Source organism: Parasteatoda tepidariorum, chromosome X1 (assembly GCF_043381705.1).
Source record: "Parasteatoda tepidariorum isolate YZ-2023 chromosome X1, CAS_Ptep_4.0, whole genome shotgun sequence".
NCBI classification, from domain to species: Eukaryota; Metazoa; Arthropoda; class Arachnida; order Araneae; family Theridiidae; genus Parasteatoda; species Parasteatoda tepidariorum.
This window is the reverse complement of record NC_092214.1, coordinates 37,667,712-37,692,294: the sequence shown is the minus strand read 5'-3', so window position 1 is coordinate 37,692,294 and position 24,583 is coordinate 37,667,712. Positions and strand designations below refer to the sequence as shown.

At 27.4% G+C, this 24,583-nt stretch overlaps 1 protein-coding gene across 2 annotated transcripts; it reads right to left on the bottom strand.

The window, feature by feature from the left end:
* Positions 1–338: 338 nt before the first annotated feature.
* On the bottom strand, positions 339–23,761 carry LOC107455090 (CUE domain-containing protein 2-A). Of its 2 annotated transcripts, none has more exons than XM_043046909.2 (9): positions 23,528–23,761; positions 21,437–21,529; positions 18,340–18,483; positions 15,777–15,841; positions 10,545–10,723; positions 8,483–8,730; positions 7,656–7,716; positions 4,043–4,139; positions 339–508 (listed from the first exon to the last, which is right to left on the bottom strand). In XM_043046909.2, the coding sequence occupies exons 2-9, from the start codon at positions 21,526–21,528 to the stop codon at positions 486–488; spliced, it is 909 nt and encodes a 302-aa protein (XP_042902843.1). In that variant the 5' UTR covers position 21,529; positions 23,528–23,761; the 3' UTR covers positions 339–485. The 2 variants fall into 2 exon arrangements, with proteins under 2 accessions (XP_042902843.1, XP_015928016.1); XM_016072530.3 differs by lacking the exon at positions 339–508 and adding an exon at positions 1,954–2,586.
* Positions 23,762–24,583: the final 822 nt, after the last annotated feature.

Below are 24,583 nucleotides of genomic sequence, written 5' to 3'. Positions count from 1 at the left end.
CTACAAAAATAATTGATATACTTTATGCAATTAGTGAGCAGTCCCTTAGGTAAAAACTCCGATTAAAAAGATCAAATAATTCAAATAATCAAATAATTTCTTCTTCAAAACAAATGAATAAAAGAGACAAAAATTTTGAAGTGTTGAAACTTTCTATTTATGACTGCGCTGAACCCATATGCAAACACATAATTAGTAAATGATCCTCAAGTCAAGTTCAAGGTTTATGATACTGATTTATAAATAGAACACTGAGAAAGCATCATTGGTTTGTCAGTGGCAATGCTGATAGCGCTTCTCCAGAGATGAAATGAAAAAGATAAATAAAACTTTCTCTGGCTACGTGCGAAAAAAAATTGATTCTCATAATCAACAAAAATTTAAGAGATTTTTTGGTTTGATTTCAGAGGGGTTTAATGTAGCCTATAATGAAGACTCTCTCACAAAATGCAGAAGAATTGCACGTGAGAGTGCAAGAATCCTTCCTACCAAAAACGCTCATGTGGACCTGAAAATAATTCATCAAACATGTAATATGATTAGCGCTTTCATATGCTACGGATTGTTGATTCAAATTATGTATGAATGAATTGTGAAAACCATTTTTTTTGTGTAATATGAGGTAAAGAAAATTGGGAAAAAGAAAACTAATTTTGGGAGGAAAAATTAAGCACTTTTTACAAACACCAATGACTGCTTTTAAAAAACGAAAATAAAAAATAAGCACCTTTAAGCATTTTTTAAAAATGCTACGCACCCTGGATCAGAAATAACTCAATTTTTCTGACAATTGCTCAACCCTAATGTGGAGTAAAAAAAAAGTTTAGGTAGTTAAACAGCATTAAATGTCAATAATTATAATAAAGTAAATCTATACAGCTAGGGATATTTTACAAATTATTTGAAATTTATCCGATCAAAAAAATATATTTTGAATAAAAAGGGCAAAAACAGCTATAATACATAATATATTGCACCAGTTTATTTATACAATGATCTTAAAATCAACATTATTTAAACTTGTTCTTTCTAAATTACTAATGTAATCTTACTTAAAAGAACTAGAATTTCTTTAAAAAAAATAATGCAGTGAATCACTGTATTCGTCTCAAAGGATTCACGTCAGGAAATCCATGGATAAGAGTTACCTGTTGATTAACTCTCTTGATTTCCTAACCCTCTCCGATATAGGATTTCACAATTCTAAGAACTTTGTCTACTTACTGGAAATGTAACAAAGCTGCTGACTATAAGAGGCAACACCATATGACCTTTTTATTATACATACTAAGTTCGCTAATAGTGGTCGTAGGGTTTGATTAAAGATATTGTAAACAATTAACATCACAGTCACGATTATGTTCCAAAAATTTACTTTTAGCAATCATAAGACAGAGCTTTTGAGTAACCTCATACTTATGAATCCATATTTGCATGGAAAGTAACAAATGTTCATTTTAATAATTAAAAACAGGGGTCATGGGCAAGCTTGGCTGCTGAATCCATATAATTGAATGACATCAAAAAAATGAAATTAAACATAATTTGAATTCATTAATTGTATGTTTAATATTAATATTTCAGCTTAATTTAAAATTTGAGTTATCATTACTATATGAATAAATCATGAAACTTTAAATTTTAATTCAATTTGAATCACGTTTAGCCAATTTTGTTTTAAATATCTATCATAAGTTACCAAACATAAGTTTTTATTAAAAAATAACACTATGTTTAAAACCAGCATTGAAATCTATATTAAAAAAATAGAAATTTTGCTTAAATTAATTTAAAAAATAACTTTCAGTTTATTATTTATGTTTATTATTCAAAACATTTTCCCCCCTGCTTTTTTACCAGTATTCTTACTCATATTTTTTAATCATGTTTTTTTAACAAATTTTTTCTTCATATAATAAACAGAATTCAAATTCATTAATTTTTTTAAATTAATTTTATTTCATTTTATTTATGCTGTCAATATCAATTTTATGAGTATTATCCCAAATCCTCAAAAGAGGCAGAATATCTAGAGGGTCAGATTGAACTATAAAAATTTTGGTTTTGGCGAAATTTTGGCTGGAGAATAACATCCTATATAATCCTAGATTAACTCATGTCCATGGATTAGTTGGCAATAACACATACTGGTGAATACCTGTGTAACATAATACACTAAACACATTATTATAATGTTATATCATTAAATTAACAGGCAAGTGAGCTAAGAAGCCTTCACTAGGATGAATGATGTTAAAATGATCTTAATAAATTTTTCGAGGTATATTAGTTTACTTCATTTTTAATGACATGATTATGTAAAACAGGTGTAAATGTACTTTAAATACATCCAAAAACTTAAAATCATTCACCTATCCCATCAACTCAGCAAAACATCATTTAGCTATACTAATCACATTTTAACAATTGAAAATTCAGAAGTGTGCAAAAAAGTTCTCACTTGTCATACTGTATTAAGACATTTTTAGACTGAGACAGTTCACAAAAATATGAAAAATATATGGACATATTTCTTTCAATGAAGAGATAACTTTCACAATCTTGAAATATTTCATTTAGGCTCACCTAAAAAGAATACTTTTTATAGAATCTACTAAAGAAGAGAGAGAGGGAAATATAGAGTACACAAATGAAAGTGTTAAACAATTATTTTTGCTCCAAATGATTTTGTATTTTTTCTTTTGTGAAAAAGAAATAATTTATGATAAATAGTTTAATATTTAAATAATAGTTTTCAACAGTATTGCAAGTCTTTAAAAGATTAAAAAAAATACCTGTGTCTTTAAACAAGGTTATTATTGGACCAACAGGAAAAATAAAGCAAAGAAAAGCCAGCAACAATTATAGAAATAAAACTGTAGCTAGTTTAGCGTTAATTTTGAAAATTTGCATTATAATGCTGTTAAATTCAGGTCATAAAGAAAAATAATATTAAGTGGCAATGGTAAATTTCAGTCAGTTTTAGTGCTTGATATTTTTGATTTGGTGTTAAAATTGTAATATTTTTTTTTCTATTATTAAATATTCTATTTTGCATCATGATAACTTTATACGTTCACCTGGAGTAACTTTCAACTTTTCATGATTGGTTGAATTTGTAACAAGAACCGGAAGCTGTAAATACTGTTCCAAATTCAAATGGCATTGCATGCTCAAAAAATTAATACAATCAGTGTTATACTAGCATAATTTCAGCTTTCCAAATATTACCATTCTCAGCTAAATAGTTCAAAATATTTATTGCTTGAGCTAAATATAAAAACTATCTTAATTATATTATTTCTTAGTAAAGTGACAAAGGAAAAATCAGTCATTTTAATCAAAAAGTCACAAGCTTAAAGTTTGGGAAAAGCCTGAAGATCATAAAATGGTTAGATTTTAAAAGCAGAACAATCTTAATTGTTTTATTGGTATGTGACTATTTCGAACTCAGAGCAAAAATCCTTCCCTACTTTAATATATATTAATGAAATTTGCAACATTTTTAACTATTTTGCCATGATAAACACAAAGGTCATTTCTGTATTTTTGGGTCAGTTTTTTTTTGTAGTCAGGATCACTAGTAATTCTTGTTTTGAGTTCAATAGGAAACATGTCTTATAATGTCTGAAACTACTTGCTTTGTGAGTGAAAGCCTTTTTTTTAAATCATTTCCAAATTTCATATACATGCTGTAAATGCATACTGCAAGAGCTTCAAAGAGTCATTTTAAAACCATTTCAACTTTTCAAAACATTAGTTTCTAAGCCTCATTAGTATTAATCAATTTTCAAGCTTTGTAAACACAAACAGCACGTAACAAATTTCGAGGAAGTTAAGCCCTTTTAGTAAAAGGTTTACCTTAAATTTGTGATCATATAAATTATATTTCACTGTTATTGAAACTATTTCAAGTATATAAAATTATATTCAAACAGAAGGTATGATATTCCAAACTTTTTATGGAATAAGAAATACCTATGGGAGACCTAAGGCTAAAATACATTCTTGAATTAATTCTACGAATTAATAAATAACATACCTGACTCTGCTTCTTTCTTTTTTCTTATTTCAGAATATCGCTCACCTTTGATGCTTACAATTTTATTATCACGATAGCGAATAAGCTTTTTTGGTTCCTATGAAGTTAGAAATTTAAACTATCAAATTAAAATTTACTATTAAAAATACAATGCATATTTAGATAATATTAAAACACTGAGGTCTTAAAAGAGATGCTCTTGTTAAAAGAAAAAAATATGGCTGATTTGCCAAAATTGACCTTTTTGTTTTTTTCATAAATTACAATTATAATTTACTGATATAAATACATTAAAACACAAGTAGTGGTTGTTCAAAACAATACACTATTTACTAAAACAAGATTCATTTAGAAAACTTGCTTGTTTTACTAAACATCATGATGTAATACGAGAATAACACAAAATATTTAATAAAGGTTTCACTGTACGAATTTGCAAAAATAAATATTTAAGTAGCTTTTTTAACTTAACAACTTTAGCTGCTGTAAAGTTCTTCCTTCTGCACCAATTTTTTAAAGAATATCTCAAATGAATTGTGCTTGGCATGATAAAAATTGTTACACAGAGCAAATATTTCTGTTAAGGATGCACGACTTCAGTTTGCAGCTGACACCTGGATATTGTTAATAAGATTTGCAAAAAAATTTTCAGAAAAAAAAACAACAAATTGAAGTATTATGCAGAAGGATAAACTTCATAATGGATTTTTTTTCTTCCTTTGAGCTCACTATTCAGAGATTTAGAGCAAGTACACTTCATGTTTACATGCAATAACAGGTTTTTTAAAGCAACGTTTTAAAAGCAGGATATACAACTTTGAGAAAACTTCAAGATGTTGTGCCTTTAATGAGAAATGCACAATCATTGTAAAAAAATTTCATTACTTAAATTATATTTTTTTTTGTATTAATAAACAAATAAAATAAAATACTGAAATCACAAATCTTTAAAAAAATATTAGACTTAAAAATGTTCTCAACTTTAACTATCATATCTTGATAAAATATGATGTGATACAGTTAATTTTTATCGATGAAAGAAAATATTTATTAATACTTTTTAGAATTGACATAAAATCCAATCAAACGTGACAATTACAACAAAAGAATCTTGAATCACCACATTGAGGTAATTACACTTAGACCTACACAATTTGTGGCGATCCTATCTTATACCTACGTGATTTTGTGATAACTTTTTTTGGTAATTATTGCCTTCCATTTCCACAGGATTATCAAAATTTCCATATTTTAATATATTGTTACATCATTCCTTTAGTGAAGTGAATTTTAAGCTGTTCGCGGATCGAATTGTTTCTATTTGTATCAAATTTTGAATTATTTACTTTCTTTTTTTGAAATCACTATAATATTTAAGTCCTATAACTTTCTATTAACTAAACGTAAATATCCTTAAGTCAGAGTTCATTATCAACTAAATGTTAAATCTTATTTTGAGTTATAATGGGTATGTTTTTATTGAAATCCTTTAAATTTTCTTTAAGTGCTTAATTTGCCTTTATATTACTTAATTAAATATTTTAATTTGTTTACTTTTATTCCATAAATATGTTTTTAATTGTTAGAACTTATTTTAAAATTAAATTGTGCATTATATTATGAGATATGATTACTCTTTACCAATGTTTACATTTTATTTCATAACATCTCTCTCTCAATATTTTTTTAAAGAAAAGTATGACTTTCGCATTCTTCAGATTTGAATGACTTTTAATTTTTAGTTAGAAGCATTTAATTTTTAAAATTTAATCACTAAGTTGACAGATAGAGAAGATTAGTGCCTGGAACATGAATGTTTTTATAAAAATTACCATAATTCCATCGAAAGGTTTAAAGTACTCCAAGTGACTCATCACTCAGAAAATTTGTGTAACCTTAATTTATGTCTTAAAAATATAGATTTCACAGGGAAAATTTCTGCAAAAAATATTTAAAAGTGTCCAATTCTACAATCTTGTGACAAAATTTCAGCTAAAATGCTAAGTGTATGGAACTCTTTTAAAGATTGTTACAAATGGAAAATCTTAAAAATGCAGGTTTCAATAGTGCTAAGATAGGAAACATTTTTTTCCCACTGATTTCATACTTATAAAAAAGTTTAATCAACTAACCCAAGTAATGTTCAGCTGATCAATGCAAACTCTGCTGATAAACAGATGTATGTTACAAGGCAATTTCCTATGTTTTGTTTACATTTGAGGTTTTTATTTGCACCTGTTTGGGAAAACACAAGGTCGGCCACTAAGAAGTGGGGTTACAAATGTTGGGAATGTAGTTATACCATGTCTTTTTATGCAATGGTTAGAGATTTGTATGGTTGGAGAAATCAGATGTAATCATAATAGTTTACTTTTTGCCACGGTGTACTGGCATCAACATTATGAAAATTATGTAAGAGCTTAAATAGAGCTGTACGTTTTAATTCAATGCTGTTGCTTACTGCTTGTTATTATCCTGACATATGTAATTGTCTCATAACCATGGTCATTCTGAGTTTGAGTAAGTTTTAATGTGGTCATGCTAGTTATGTACAGTGTCTTATTTATCATTTTAGAAAAAAATAATAAAGTAATGTACCAATTAATATAAGCGTCCGAGGTTTTGATTTGAGTAAGATAATCCCGCTCACAAAAAAATGAACTTTTCATATTCCTCTCAGATAGTGTTTTATCTTGGTCATAATTTATTTTCATGCTTTTGAAATAAAACACGTGCAAGTAGGAAATCTATTGAACTATGTGCATCACACCTATAATAAACTCAACATTGTCATTTGCAAAAATAAAAAAAAAATAATAATAAATAAAAAAAAAATAAATTACAGTTAATAAATATCCATTTTAAATTACACTTTCTAAAGTAATTTACTACTGAAAAATATCAAATTCCCACAGCAAATTTCTAAAAGTAATTTTTAAAGTGTCCCTTGTAAGATTAAAACTCTAGATTTATTTCTCTCTACAAAATTCCACAAAACTCTGCAATTTGAAAAACGTTTACTGCACAAATTCAAAGGCTTCTTTTTTTATTTTTAATATTATAATGAACACTTTAAATATTTATTCTAGAAATCAGGATAAACCATATCACATCAATAAAGAGAAAAAAAAATTTCCAATATTTTCAAATAGGTTGCCAGTCTCTCTTGATGCCATGACAAATTGCAGCTAAAAAATGTGACACTAAAACAAATTTAAAAAAAAGTAATTGGGCAACTCAGTCATGTATCATGTATTCATTCTAGAAAGGTAAATCTTTCACAACCTAAGATAGACCTCATAAATGATTAAATTTACAAGCAATTCAACTATTAAAAGAGTGATCTCCCAGGAAGCTTTTCTTTATGTCGGGCAGTCTCTGGGAGAAATACCATATATAATACCATTTTTATACATAATGGCGCTTTCATACATAATTGCAGGGTAGTCAGTAAAAAGACCGAGCAAAAATTGTGTATGAAAGACACTTAATTTGAAACTAAGCAATTTGACAAATTATATTTTGTATGTCTACCTAGATAAATCAGTTATGATAATAATTATGTGAATACAAATATATATATGCATATTAGTTTTCATTAAGTAGATCTTACATTTTTTGGGGCCACTGGTTTGTGTTCTCGAGCATCATCATCTTCATCAATGTAAGCATATCTGAAGGAAAAATTATTTATTAACATTATAAAACATATTAAATATTTATATTAATTCAATAAAAATATTTATATTAATTCAAAAATGTTTATATTAATTCAATGGGCGACGCTACTCCACCACCGTGGCTTAGCTATAGGTGCTCACTGGGTAACGATAAGAGAGTAGCAATTCTGGCACTTCTGAGGTCAATGGGAAATAGACCCAAGTGCCCCCCATTAACTAAAAAAAAAAAAAAAAACATTATAAAACAGGTTTCAGCAAAAAGCATTGTGTAAAATATTTTGAATACTAGACCATTAATTACAGTAAAAATATCCTTAGACCAAAACTGGGCAAAGAAATTACACATTTTGATATCACTACTCATTTTGATATTTCAATATTTGAGAAAAATAAATTTAAATTAACAATATTGCTTGAGTTCGGGATGTTATAATAATCTCAATAAATTCAAAGATTAAGCTGATCGTCAAAAAATTGATTGATGTAAATCTTTCAACATTTGTGGTTTTAATAAAATATTTCTTCCAGTGGTAGTGGACTAAAGCAAATATTTCAAAACAAAAAGATTTTTAGGAAACTTTTATCATAATTAAGAACATGATCATTTGTCTGTTCAATCTTCTATACATCTGATTTATATGTGGTGGTTGAAGAATGTCAGACAGTTGAATTGCTGGTTGAGAGTTATGTTATTTTTTGACAACTAAACAGTTTACAATTTGAAAATTGAGTTAACGAATTAAGAGAGAACAATAATTACCGCTTTAATATTTGTTCCCTAAGCTGCTTATCTTCGACAAATTTTTCTTTATGAGGATTAAGAGTAGCACTCTTTGAAATTATGTGTGTATCTATATCTTCCCCAACTTCTTGTTTCTGAAGAATTAACTGTGCTGCTTTCTCACAACTACCTGCTGACATGTTCAGAAATTGCTTAGCTTCAAGTATGTGCAGATGGGGAAACATTTCAGTAAGTGTTTCTAAATCTTCATTTTCATATCCACTTACCTGAAAAATATTAAATTTAATTTAGTGAAATAAAATTATTTAAGTTATACTATAGCAAAGTACATTGATAATATAAAGAAATGGATCATTGTAGAAGTCAAAACATAATTTAACTTATGATCCCAATTCATTTTATTTTGTGAAATTTTAGGTTATTTGACAAAAAGAATGTCTATTTTCTTCTTTTAAAATTTGTCATGTTAAACCACTATCTGTTTAGGATTTACAAGAATAACTTTAAAGGAGAAAAATTAGTCAAAGATATTTTATTGCTAAATGATTTTTTTAGAGAAAGAAGATTAATTAAAAGCAATTAATATCTAAAATTACTGAAAAAAACATTGGTAATACGAATTGTAATAAAAATTAAACAGGGGAAATTTTTTTTAGCAAAGTAATATTTTTTTAAATAGTTCTATCTCTCAATAAAATATTCAGTAGAATATTTTATTAAATATTTATATTAATTCAATAAAGAATATTTACTATTAATTCAATAAAATAAAAATAATTACACACAGCACAGATAATTTATCTAGATATAAGTGTAAATATTTTTATTTATTTACCAAAATAAGGATAGATAAGGAAGAATTCAATAAATATTATAGGTTACATAGATTTTTAAAATTCTTTATAAAATTAAAACACGAAAACAATTTATTAATAAATTAGAATTTTTTTTAAAAACTTTCCAGTTTTATATTAAATTTTATTAGATGTAAATTTGAACTATTATTTTAATAGTTATTGCTAAACAATTGGTTAATTTTTGTTTTTATCACGTCTTCTAAAAGAAATCCCAACCCTGGTTTACAATTACCATAAATGAAAATGACCATTAGGGACTACAAGGAGAAGTAGAAGATTCACACTTTTAGCAAAAATTACTTAATTCCATATACACATAATCAAGTACATTACTAGAGAACATAAAAATTATATTGGATTCTTTTTTTTTGGTGAACAAAATTGAGTCCATTTTTATTTATTTTTTTCTTAAAAAAAGACCATCATTATACGAATCAAGATTTTACATAAAAAAAAACAAATCATATCCTTCTTACAACCAAATTTCTTCATAAGCTATGTTTTTTAGGTACTTAACAAACCTTACTTACTGAATTCTTCATTCTACTCCCTTCTTGAAAAAAAAATCTGTTTAATAGCTTCAGAGTAATGTCTTAATATAATAAATGGTTTTAAAAGACAGCATTTCAGTCCTTTGCCTTTCAAGTTTTTTCTTTTGAATAAGAAGTTTACAAATTATCAAAAAAAAGTTATAATATAGTTCGAAAGAATTATGATTTAAATAATTTTCACCAAAAACAAATTTCTATAAGTAAGAATCTGGAAAAATTGCTTTCAAATTTTTTTAAAGAAAGAATATAAAAAGTAATGCATGTAATGTTTATTTGTCATTACTAAAAGCTATTAAGTGATGAAAAAAACTAAATTAGTGTTAATGATTAAATTGTGATCAGAGGCATACATATATTTTTAATAGATTACATAGAGAAATATTGCTCATAAATTTAAAATAATAATTAGTATTTCATAATTCATTTCTTTTAATACATGCTCCAACTCACATTTTCTTTATGAAATTAGCTTTTAACACTTAATTTATGTTTTATAAGAAAAAATTAGAAAGTTTTTTAAAATTTTTTTTAATAAAATACAATTTTGGTTACTTTGTAAACTTCTTTATTCCTTTTTGAATTGTCATGACTATAAGAGAACAAAACATTTCCTATATATTGTATACAAATTTACAAAGATTACTCAACACATAAAATACAAGTACCACTTACAGTGATACATTTTTCCTCATCTTCTGATTGACTGGAACTACAACTATGGGAGCTGTGATAAGATCTTCTACGTGAACGAGTAGGATGAAGACAATTTACAACACCACATTTACATTTTGAAACAGATGTACTCAGCTCAGTTGTTTTGAGGAAAATTGTTTCCAAAGAATTATTTTTGTCTAAAAAAAAGAAAAATAAATACATTATTGCAAGTTTACAAAACAATTACATGGAGTTCTTTTAAAACAGTCAGTTTTCTTTAGAGTAATAATATAGTGTAACATTTTCAAACATTGATGAAACTATATAAGACTAACTAAAATAGCTAGAAAATAATTTTAACATATCATGGTTTTGATAAAACATATATAATAAATAAATGAAGACATTATTCATGCTTAAACAGTTGATAATGTACAGTCACTTCTTTTTTTTCCCTAACGGCAGGCACTGAACTTTTTACATTCTTCGTCTAGGAAGATGCGGAAGAGTTACTCATTTAACGTTACCCAGTGGGCACCTATGAACCTAAGTCACGGAGGCGAGCAACATTACCCACGCCACACTGCCACAAATACCCGTTTAGTAGGGTGGGCCACATTCACACATCACAAAATAGAGAACACACAGAGAGAAGCATCCATGCAATGAACGGGATTCGAACCCGCAACCACTGGCTTCGCAGTCAGGCACGCTAACCACTCGATCATCTGGTCAGCTATCAAACTTCTTTAACTAGATAGATGGCAGCAATTTCAAAATTCCATCTTAAATCATTGGCTTCACTATTGCATACTTGTTCTATTGCTCTAAGAAAGTCAATTTAGAAAACATTCATCTCCCATACAAATCTCATTTATAAAATAATTATTTCCTTCAAATTTTTTCTTGAATTACAACTTTTGAAGCTGAAAGAAGTGGGGATTGCTCCAGTACCCATCTACAATCAATAGTACAAACGGAAGTGGAGTTAAAATATGAATAAAAAATGTGCTTCTTAAAACATTTTCAATTGTTAACTATTTTATCAGAGTTGGACGTAATAAATGAAAAGTGTCCTATTCTTTTAAATGTCTATAAATTCTGCTCTGACAAATGATTTAGGCCAGATAGTTTAAAAATGATACTTCTTTTATCAAAAATATTTTTTAAAATTATATTTGCTTTTAATAACCTTTACCATTTCAGTTTTGGATATTTTTATTTTATTTATTTTTTTACCTTCATTAACTTTTTTGATGCAAATGAAAAACTTGTAGTAAAATTGCAATTGCAACCCCTTACTCTTTCATTTGAAGATAAAAAGATCTTGTTCATTTTATAAATATTAAATTAGTTTTGCAATTATAAACTTACTAAGTTTATTTTTCTACTCTTTTCAATGAAATTCATTTTGATAATTCCCCCAAGATTTAAAAAAAAACTCATTTTGTTCGGCTTTGGAACACTTTATCATCTTTGTTAATGTTTTTCAATTTATCACAAGATCAGCTCTTTAAGAGATTATTGCTAGTTGTCACATTAAATATGATAATGTCATAGAAGATATATGATATAAAAAAAATATAAAATTTAAAATTTCCTTTTCAGTAAATTTCAAAAAGATATAATTACATTCAAATAAACACTTATGTAGATTAAATTAGTAGCTCAAATGGAATCTGTTATAAATTCAGTTAATTTTAAAGCAACTATTACTAAAGAAGTAGAAGTCGGAGGTGTAATCAACATACTAGGTTCAAGTACTAAAGTTAGTGACCTAGCGAACCAGTAAACTTCAATGTATCTTCGATGTATTCTCTTTAATCTTCGTGATGTATAATGAACTAAACTGAACTTCAAGTGAATGAAATGTATATATACCATCGTAAAATTCTTTCTCTCTTTGCACTTTACTTTACACATATTCTTATGTTCTACGTCTTTGATTATAATCTGGATACTTTTAATTTAATTGTTAAAATGTTATTAAAGTTATGTTTGAATTTCTCATTTTTCTTTTATTATCTTTGACGATTGACCTATCTAAAATGCAGGATTTAATACACACAACCTATCTCACCAAAAGCCTTTTTCAGTCAGCTTTCATTACAACCCAAACTATTTTTTCATTCCAGAGAATTTTTTCCAGTGCTTTTTTCTGACTATTTTTATTACATTTTTTGTGATTCCTTCTCACAATGTTAATTCTGTCTTCTGAAAATTATGCCATAAAAAATCTTACTAACAGTGAAGTTATCAAGGAATATGCATTGTATTCAGATGTAGCTAAATATTGCTGCTGTTTAAATAAAAATTATATTTGAGGGGTTTTTAAGTCTTTTTTAAAAAATTTTAGAGAGATGTCCCCATTACTCTAGGGCAGGGGTGGCGAGCCTTTATGCACCAACGTGCCATTTTTTCTAAAAAATTGTTTTGTTTGGTCATAGACGTGCCGTCAAACGACTTCGTGATTATTGGGAAAATAATAACACTAAATACTAACAACTCAAAACTCTTTATTTACTATGAAAAAGAATACATTTCGCAATGTCTCAGTTACGCGTAATTCAACTTAAAGTAACATCAGTGTGACTTCTATTGTTGCAGATTAGATGACAAATAACTTATATTAGGTTGTAAGATGTTATTTTAAGCTGGTCTGTTAATTTTTTTTTTGCTAGTTATTTATTGCTAGTTATTTATTGTTAGCTTGTTTTTTATGGTAATTAATTGTAATTTTTTTGTTAATAATTGTTTATTTTTTTATGTTTGTTTTTGTGAATTTTAATTTAATTGGTAAATTGCTTCACAGTGAACTTCGTGATCGGTGGCGTGCCCAAAATATTATGTGGCGTGCCATTGGTTTTCCATCCCTGCTCTAGGGGATGAGCATCCCTTCCAACAATTACCATCTCTTTGATCATAGATTATGCCAAGGACTACCTAGTATAAGAACAGATGATCCGGGCATTTTTTCTTCACTCATATAAAACTTAATCTGTTTTTTTGAGTGGTAACATCATAAGAAATAGTGATTTAAATATGATAATGAAAAAAATATTTGCTTTGAAAGTGCAAAAATGTTTAATATCCATTTTAGGAGTAATTTTCTAGAAATAAAAAAATTTTTTTGATTGCTTTATTGTAATAAACTGTTTAGCTCTGACATTCTAAATAAAGGGTGTTAAAACATCTTGAATATGGAATAGCAAATAGAACTTCAGGTAGTGGTCGTTATGATGGAAGAGTAGCAATAAGGGGGGGGGGTGATGATCATAATGATAAGTGTAGACAGTACATTTTTTTAACTTTTAATCCAATTTTTTTCTGTCTGTTTTAAATTTATTTACTAAAAAGTATTTGTATGATTACCATGCTAAACATGCAATTAGAAAATTTACTAATGCTTATGTTTGCTACTAATGTTAATTTTTTAAAAAACTTTCAGCATTATACTTTATAGAAGTATAATGCTGAAGACCCAGAATGGCCTCCTCCAAAGAGTCGTTGAAATTAAAGACCAACTAAATATCACTTGGAAGACAGAAGACCTTATTAGATCATAGTGCCCTATCGAAAAAGAGAGATACTCACTGAGTTGAAACCTATGTCAAGATGTTTCCAAGAGAGACACAAATGACCAAGTCTTAAAATCTATCACCCTGGAGACTTTACACTTACTGTACCTGGAGCACGAATGACGACATATATTCACTGACGGTTCAAGATTGGCTGATCGCACTAATGCAGGAGCCGGAGTTTCCTGCAACCTTTTTTCATTTTACACCCCGATCGGTTCGTCTAGAACAGCCTTCGATGCAAAAGTATCGGCAATAAGCGTTGCTCTATCACAACTTCAGAATCATCTTGAGAAATTCAATAACGTAGTTATCCTCTCTGACTCCAGAGCCGCACTCCAAGCTATTGCCTCCTCCGAAGCCCCCGCATCTGCCAACATTTTACATTGTCCTTAAGCCCTTCACAGGCTTGACCAACACAACAAAAATTTCGCCATGCAATGGGTACCAGCGCACTGCGGACTTCAAGGTAACGAAACTGCAGATTTTGTGGCCAAAAAAGCAGCCAAGATTCTACAAATATCTCTTAAGCCAGTTCCTTTCTACACCGCAAAGAGGCTAATAAAAATCTCTCTTCGAACTACATTTGAGGCAAGAAGCAAAAAAAGATAAGGACTAGCTGGAAGGAATTAAAGATATTCCATCATGGCTAAGAGAAAAATCTGTGGCCCTTTTTCGCCTTGCCACTGGCCATGACTGTTTATCAAAGCACCTGTACAGAATCAAAATCTTTTCAAGCCCCTTTTGTCCATTATGTAACCTGCAAGAAGAAATGGACTCTAACCATCTGAGGCGTTGCCTTGCACTTCCTCCTGGGCCCTTGTGGGAACGTTATTGGCGGGCGAGATGCATTATTAATGACCTATAGACTCTTTCTTTTTGTAGCTCTTGTTTTCGTTTTGTGTTCTTTCTTTGCATTATTCTCAGCTACAAATTTGTCTTTCATGTCTGCCATTGGAAATAAAAAAAAACTTTTTAGAAATTCCCATTATATTTATTTTAAAAGCATATCTTTAATCCTATAAATATACTTATATTTAAAAAAGATGCAAAAGTATCAAAGCTAAATTGCAAACAGAAACTGGTGAGTCTAACTGATTTCAAATTCAATTAATAAAATATTTAATAGCAAATTTATTAACAGTAAACTTTATATTAGGTTGAATTTGAATATATATTTAAAATTGTATGATAAACAGGTTTTTTTTTCTCCAAAAGGGCTACGATCAGAGGATAAATTTTACAATCAGAGAATAGTATAAAGCTTATTGAGTGTTAATACCCAACAAGATGAATTAGTTGCAATTAAATTACATAATGACGGCATCAAATTGGTAGCATAATTCACAGTTTATAAAAAAAAATAGTTTGGCATTTTGTTTAAAAATTCAAATGAAAAACAAACTGCAAATATTTTTTAACAAGATACATTAAAAAATGCACATCATAAACAAACAGAACATTTTTCAAACAAAAAGGAAGAAAACTCAATTAAAATTAGAATATGCTTTTTTTGTTTTTAACGATTATAAATCAAAACTGCTAATTTTATCATTAAATATGAAGAGGACATTCAAGTTTTAATAAAGTTTTGAAAAACTTTTTCTACTTCAAAAACACAAATTATATTAATCACAAAACAAAGAAAAATATAATGTCAAAGAAAACTTACGTTCTCTTTTTTCTTTTTCTTTTAGTAATTTTGCAAGTTTAAGCATCCAGTCGTACACATGAGAACTAAACAAAATAAGAACAGTTCATTTAATCATTATTCCTCTATAACAAGAAAATGGATTATCAATTAAACAAAAATTATCCTAAAGATAATCATTAAATCAAACATAAGTCAGGGGTCTGTTTAGAAGAAATTTGAGTCCCTTAACGGACCCTTCACAAAATATCTTTTCATAAAAACTGACCCTTCACAAAATATTTTAACTTAAATTATTTTGCCGAGGGTCCATTTTTAAGTTAAAATATTTTGTGAAGGGTCTGTTTTTATCTTCGAATCGGATCCTTCACAAATTTGTTTATCTTCATTATTGTTTTGTTAATCGAATAAACCCTTTCTAGGAAGGGGGGAGGAAGAAAGACAGATGTAAACTAACTGAATTTTGTCTTTGACAGACGCTTCTTTTTTTATTTGTCCGAAATGAATATTCTGCGTTCAGCAGTATAGGCTAAATACCAAATATTTGTATGTTGCATCGCCAATTTAGTAGCTGCATTTGCTGTTTATTTTTTAAAATTTAATTTTTTTAATTATAATTTTACAGTGCTGAGCATAATCTTGTATATCTTTACAATTTAAAAACTCCCTGAAAAAGTTTTTTTGCAATAACGGACCTTATTTGCACAAATTCACAAAAGCGGACCCTGGTTGAAAGAATGCGACTTATCGTATATTTTATATTCACAAACTACGAGTAAATTTTTCACAATTTTACAAAAACAGACCGTTCGCAAAATGTCTGCACAGACCCCTGTAAGTATTTCTCAATGTGTATGTCTTCTCTTACACTGTTTGAGTAAAAAGAATTAAGTCAATACAAGGTGAAAATTGTTGTTAAATTATCGCCAATTAGAATTTTTCAGGATACATGTTATATCTAGAGATTTTAGTAATTGTTCAATCTAAACTATTTGTAACAACAAAAAGAAATTTCTCTCGTTAAAACAACAAAGTTTATGTTTAAACACAAACAAGACAACACAAACAAACATGACAAGACAAAATCAATACAAAAATAGTAGATAGATTTAATGATATTAAAACAGTATAATATTTAATCTCTTATTTATGATTAAAGTGTGATTTATTTATCAGTAGCATTAAATATTAGTTTGATGATATATGTCAATAAAGTAATAAACCAGAAAAAATGTATTTAGATAAATATATAGTACAGGGAGACTGGTGCCTGTTCAGAATTCCAGAGACATTGAGAAAATTGCAAAAGAATGAAATGAGGAATGAAAAAAAAAGTAAATAATAAGTACAGTACTCAATATTACAGTTCCTATTATAAATTATTTTATTTGGAAGCAATAAAATGAGAATACCTCTTCCAAAACTGCTAGAACAATAGATGTGCTACTGTATGAAGTGACCTTATTATAGAGCAAACAAGAGTAAAAAAAATTTTATTATTAGTTAATGCTAAAAAATAGAGGAATACAGGCTTTGTACTGGACTTATGTAGACACACAGTTCAATGAATATGATGGAATATTCAAACAAAGCTCTCAACATTTGTGTTGTCAACATAATCTTGATAAAACAACTCTTCAGATTCGTAGTCATAAGACATTTTCATTAATTTGCATAACCTAATTTATCAAATTAGGAATATGAATTTATGTTCTCATTGCTTAGTAAAAGGTTATAATTGAATATTTTCATCAAACATGAAGCCTAACCTTCTCTGGGTTCATTCCACTTTTTTCCATGCCTTCACTCAACATCCTCATAAATGAAATATTTTAAAACTAAAGCAACTACAAACTTGTTAAAAAAATCACTTTAATTTATTTAAACTTGTTACTGATTATCCAGAGTGAAGAATATGTAGTTTTAATCATGTCATTATTTTATTCGAAAATGTTTAATGAATTTCATATATTAAAATAATACTAATACACTATACACTAAGTATATCAATTGTAACTCTTACACAAATGACTCTTAGACCTATATAATTATTTCAACATTCAGCAAGGTTTATTAGAATATTTGCTTACAAAAAATTAACAAAATTCAAACAGAATTCATAAGTGTTATTAAAGGTAAATAAAATTTAATAGTGATAAAAATAAAATCATAAAATCTAAATTATGAAGCTTCTTTTTTTTAAAAAAAAAACTAGAGATACGAATAAAAAATGTTTTTATCCTTAAAATAAAATTTTAACCCAAAACACCTCAGTTTTCCATAGTACCTAACACCTTTCTGGAGCAGGATAAGTTTTCCATTACAAAACAACAAAAAAATTAATCTACCAAGCATACTTTAAAATAATCTATTTCTCACCTTTTAATTATTTAAAAAATACGCTTTAAAATAGAAGAAAAGGAACTAAATTTTTACTTGTACTTTTCGAAGATCTGAAAAGCAAGAGTTGCCATCTCACAAAAAATATAAAAAATTGATCAGAAAAAAAAATTATGAAAAAAAAAGAGAATTGACTTCAAAAGAGAATTGATCTGACTTAGAAGTAATAAATTTATTTACTTGCCTGGGAATGTCAGAGAAGGCTGGGATATAAGCACACATCATCTCTATAAATTCTTCCACATCAAAAGCATCATCTGAGGAGCTTACACTATCTAATGATTCTAATATACCAATAATATAGCTCAACACAATTTCATCAATGGAGCTATGAAAACATGTATGAATGTAAGATAAAAAAGGGAAGAAAAAAAAAATGTACAATATTAAAATACAGTCACTAGAAAAATTAAAAGGTAAATAACAAGAAATGAGATTCCAATGACATAAAAGAGGCTAAGATATTAAACCGTGTCAAAACAAAAAGCTTCAAGTAAAATACATTTCACTCTAATGTGCAAATAATTATTTCCTATATTGCCATGAAAGTTTGAGCTTTAATTTTAACATTAAAATGCTGAGGCTCATTGATTCTTCGAAGAATTCAATTTTATGTCTATTTTTTAAACAGCTTAGCATGTTTTGATACTCATTGCTTCATATATATTAAATAAAATAATGATTGATTGATACATTGAAAAATTACAGATATTGAAAAAGTATAATGTTTAAGTTTATTTGAATAATTTTCACATTTACTTATTATTTATAAAGAAACTCTTTAGTTATAAAATCTTTTAAAGAAATTTGAACTTAGTAGAATAATTAAATTTTGCACTTCATTTTACAATGGCAAAGTTAGTTAATTTTTAAAGTACTTTCTTCAATACATTTGGTTGTTTGTTATAATATAAATTTCTATTTTTCTTTTCTCTATCAAGCAGTAAAATAAGCATCATACGAAAGTATAAATTTCCAAGAAAGAGCTCTCATAATCTTTTTGTTAAGATTTTTACTTTCAGAAAATTTGAGTTCAAATGACTCATACAAATGCAATTTTAAATTAATATTTATAATAATAGTGCATATGTAGGTAATAAGTAAAATTTTGAAATATCTCTTTTTCAAAACCTATAATTTTACTAAATTATCAGAAAGTTACAAAATGCTTTTATTTATTGGATATGCATAAGAGATACCAACTTGCTCTTTCAAGTGAGCTAATTTTTCTAGTGGTAAAAATATTTAAGTACGTAATGTATTATTCATACATTAATAAACTTGATTTAATGTGATTTTGTTCTCCACTACTTATAAAGAATTCAAAAGTATATGCAAAATACCACTTAGTTCCATCATGGTGAGGCTTTCAAAGTATTTGCAGGATTGAACAAAATTCCGAATGCATTAATCTTTAATTCTCAACTAGTAATTTGAAGAAAAAAAAATCATACTAATAATAGAAAATGGAATAAATAGTGGAATCTTTTCATTATATTAGTTTTCATCAATTCACATTTCACTTTTTCTTCATAAAATAAAGTGAAATATGAATAAAGCCATCAAAATATTATTTGCAGTTAAGTTAATTAATAATAATGTATTACACCTCAGTAACATAATAAAATCAGCTTATGTTATGAACATAAAATTACAATCAATTGCATTTTTTTTTTTTTAGATAAACAGCTCAATTTAGAATATTTCAAATTATTTTTCCTTGATGAGCTTGAAAAGTGTACGTATTTAGAGCAAAACTTTTTTTTAGAATATTCAGTAGTTGTTTATTTTTAGTTTGTATTGGTTTTTTGAGAATAGCAACTAAAGCCCAGATTCAGAAACCATTCTTAAATTTAAGCACATGTTTATACTTAGGTTTGCATAAATGCTTGTTAAGTGTTATCATAGTAAGTACAAGACCTTGCTAATACAAGCAAAGGCATAGTTAGGGCTTACCGAGCTATGAAGAAACTTAGTTTTTGCCCCCACCGGACATATTTTATCGATGATATGTCACACTTAAGTGAGCTTTTTGGGACTGCTAAAAGTTCAGATTCTGTAAATCGAAATTCATTAAGTAAATTTTACAATGAATAATATTTCAGAACTATAAATCAACGTAACTTGAAAACGTAAAAACATTTATCTGATTTGGTTTAAAATTGAACAGTAAATGTTGCTAATTTTTTTATTACACTTAGATGTTCATTGTTTTTCATTAAATGATAAGTGTTTATTGATTCCAACTGTATGGCAAATTTTCAAGATAAAATAAACCCAGATGCAAAGCAAACTACAATGATAATATATATAAAATTCAATTTTTAGGTAAATGGAATAAAAATTTGAAGTAAGTTATAGGGCTTATAATTAGTAAATGAAACTGGAGTGGGAGCATTTAAAAGGGAAAAAAATTGTATTCTGAATTTTATTTTGAATTAATTTCTAAAAATTTGGTGTTTCTCTTATGCTGGACCAAGGACATATATCCTCACTTGCGCCTCTCTACATACACCGCTAAATACATGTAAAAGGTATATTAATAAATATCGTCTGCTTTGATGCATCAAATACAATAAACTGTAAAAAACTATACAAAAGGATTATTTAATTTTATACAGGTGATAAATAAAGCAATAAACTTATTTTCTCTGTGTGAAAGGATCTTTTTTATTTTGAACAAAAAATTGTTAGATAATATTGAAATTTTTTTTTCTTTAATTGTACACTAACACATTTTTAAATAGATTTTTTTATTGTATTTAAAAATTAGAAACTTCTCAGCATTTTTCCCCATATTATTTATAAAAAAATAGAAAAAAAGTTAGCAACAATTATTATTTTTTCTATCTTAGGATTTTTAAAATTATTAGACTTAAGGAAATGTTGCTTAAATATGAGCTGTATTAACATTGCTGTTAATATACTCTACACAGTTAAAAGTAGTGATTTTTCAATTAACTTTTACCAGATGGAAAATGTTATAAAACACATTGATCCACCTAATATAATAGGAAATAGAGGACAATTTAAATTTAAAGAAGCTATTTAATGGGAAAAAATATTTATAGTATTAAGACAAAAGTTTAAGCAATTTTAAAATTGTTATAAGTTATATCCAACCTGAAGAGTTCATCAGACACCAAAAAGTTTATGTCTAACACCAAAGTAAATTAATTATACATATTTTGATATGATAAAGATCTTTTTATAATCAATAACAAATTATCATAAGAGATAAATAATAAATAAATAGATAAACAAATAAATGAGAAGTATACCTTAATACATCCAGACCAATATGAGTCTTGACAAATTTACTAAGCTCTGCTTTAACAAATTCATCTTTGAGAGTCGTTTCACTTAACATCATACTGTAAATTTAATAAATTTTAGCAAATTTACAATACCAGTAGAATAAAAAAACAATTGCAATACAAATTTAATAATTTGATTAAAACAATTTAAGGATTTTAAATAATGTTGTCAAACTAAAATCAGAGTGAAAAAAACTAAAAGAGTGAGTCAAAGAAAGAACTGTGCGACTAGAAGAAAATTGAGAAGATTAATTTTAACGTCATTATTATCAACATAAATCTCTTAAATGACATTATTATCCCAGTTAATAAAGTTTTTGTATCCATGTTCTAAGTGTTTTAAAACAAAGTCAACACATAACTTCATTATAGATGACAAATATAATTATTCTCTGGTTAATCCATATTTTTCTCAGTTCTATGTACTAACTTTTGTTTCTCTGACTAAAAAAAATTCCGGGACAACTTTTTCCAATTGAAGTTAAAGTAAAAGTAGTATACCCTAACAGACAGAATAGGAATTACCCTGCATGTTTTTAAGACAGAAAATTTTCCCAAATATGTTAAACCTGTGTCTCTATTATTTAGATTTAGTTTCCTTGAATACTCTTATAAATAAAATACCAGGTTTGGAAACATAGTAAATATTTTATATGATGCATTATTCACATGACTTCCATTTGTAATATTTTCCCAGTTCTTATGGATATGACAAAATGACAGGAAGGAAAAATGATCCTCAAAAGTTTGAGAGCCATTTTAGAAGAAGGGGAAAACTTAAATTCTTAATTTTAAGAAATCTTAACAAAATTCTTTAGTCTAATTATTTCAATACTAATTTAATATCTGAATTAAAGAAGCCTTAATCACATAAAATATTTAGGAGTTAGAACAGATTTGTTACATATGTAAAGGGTCATTTCACAGTATTTGTTTTACGTATGCCAACCCAGGCCTGCAGAAAATTCTCAGTCTAATATTTCTCTAGAACACTGTATTTGGTTTGAAATTTGCCCTAAGATATTATAGCACATTTTTTATTTTTCAGTCACAATAAGTTTCAAAATCTATTGAAATAGAAGCTATTTATAAAACTAAATTTTAGTTCCCATTCATAAACTTAAGGAAGTCAAACTAATTAATAAAAAAATCGTTACATAAAGTTAATTGCATTATATTTGATAAAGCAGAAAATATTCTTTTTCTTTTAGGCAATACGTTTATATAGCATAAGGAAGTAAAAAATGCTTAAATAAACTTATAAGCATAATTCAGTAATGCAATTCCTAAAAAAAAAAAAAAAAAAAAAAAAAAAAAAAAAAAAAAAAAGAGAACACACACTATTTTTAAATATCAGAAGCACTGAAACAAATTTTATGATACAGATCACTTTTCATCAGTTCAAAGAGCAATTCAATTAAGTACATGATATTTCAGTATGCTTGAAATGCTTTCATTATTAGTTGTTAGACACTTAATTTACGTTATTTTTTTTAAAGGTAATTTCGTTATAATGCAAAGATGGGTATTTTTCTTCTAATATAAGCCATCTCGCTACAATTTTTAAAAAGAATCCTCAGTAAAATAACACTATTCTATACTTAACAGTGTAGCAACAAAATATGCTTCAGTTTTATAAAAGTCTGGGTTTCAATTCACAGAGAAATTAAATGAGCCTCAATTAATAGAAGTAATGAACTATTTATTGCGTCAAAAAGGACACAGGATAGATGAGAGCAATTTCTTTTTTAATCTTTTATTCGGCACGAAAAGTCTTTTTATAGTGTCAAGTCTAAGAAAATTATAAAATTTTATACAATTAATCTAACTTATTATCAGATGATATAAATCTATCAAGCATATAATACTATAATATGAAATATCCCAATGCATTCTTTAATGAATAAAATATTCATATTCTTCAGTCCAAATACAGTTTACTACTTTAAATATAACTTATTTCTTTCTATAAAATCGAATTAGCCTTGCCTTCGAGAAAATCGCAAGTAACTATGAAATAATATTTAGATATAATAAGTATTCTGTATAACTTACCCCAAAGGTAAGAAATGAAATTAGAAAATAAAATAAAATCTATCTCTTAAAAAAAGAATAAGCTAATCGTTCCTGTTATACTAAAGAATTTCTATTCTTTTTAAGTAGTTACAATCTACATGCATTGCAATAACAGAAAATTGATATAAGCTATAATGTTGATCCCAGTACGTCGCTCAACAATCGTAAACAAAACTTAAATTTCCAAAACGAAACAAGCCGCAATTCGATTGTATGTAAATAAAAGGTTGCAGTTAAAAAAATATTTTTAACTAACCTGCTTAACTTTTTCGTCCGCAGATGGCGCTTTCCGTGATTACAGCGCAAATGCGGTTAGCTGTGTTCAAATTTCATTTATGAAATGTTTTTATATATCAGTTTATTATCAACTGATGAATTATTTTAATGTCTGCACAGGCAAAAATTCATCTAAAATCAGGAGAAACAAATTCAAATCTAAGTGAAAAAAATGAGGAATATTCTGAGGAGTATGGATGGGTGATCGTGTAAAGCTAAGGGTGGTGGCGCTAGTGGTAAAATTGCTCTTTCCAGACTTCCGGGTCACTGCTTCCGATATATTTTTACGCCGCAGATTGAAAAAACGCGCCATCATATTATTGCATCATATCTTTTGCAGTATTTCACATGTACCGAGTTCTTTTTTTCAGCCTTTAAACTTCAGCATTATCATATTAATATTATAATCATTAGAATATTTTCTAATTAGGCTAACTTAAAAAGATATCTTTATAAAAATGAGGAATGGATGGTGTTTTCTACACTAGGGAACGCTGCAAGCTCGGTACCGCCTAAATTTCCGGGTTACTGTTTCCGTTGTATTTTAAAGCCATTTGGCATCGTTGTGTTTTGAGATTCTTGCAAACAATGTATTTGATTACTTATTACTTGTGTTTATAATGCTAACAATACTTGTGTTTACAATGCTAAATTGTTAACACTAGCGTAAGATGGTACACAGCTTGCAACAAGAGCAAACAGTAATAAACTTATGAAAAGAGGCCAAATCAAGACTGCCAAAAAAGCGAGTTATTCAAA

What these genes read in the sequence shown, in the direction of transcription:
- LOC107455090 (XM_043046909.2), bottom strand. Translation starts at nt 21,528, where the DNA reads ATGATGTTAAGTGAAACGACTCTCAAAGATGAATTTGTTAAAGCAGAG. An exon ending in GCCTTCTCTGACATTCCCAG is followed by an intron (nt 15,842 to 18,339) that starts GCAAGTAAATAA and finishes TATTTTGTTTAG; the next exon opens with TTCTCATGTGTACGACTGGA. An exon ending in AGAAAAAGAAAAAAGAGAAC is followed by an intron (nt 10,724 to 15,776) that starts GTAAGTTTTCTT and finishes TCTTTTTTTTAG; the next exon opens with ACAAAAATAATTCTTTGGAA.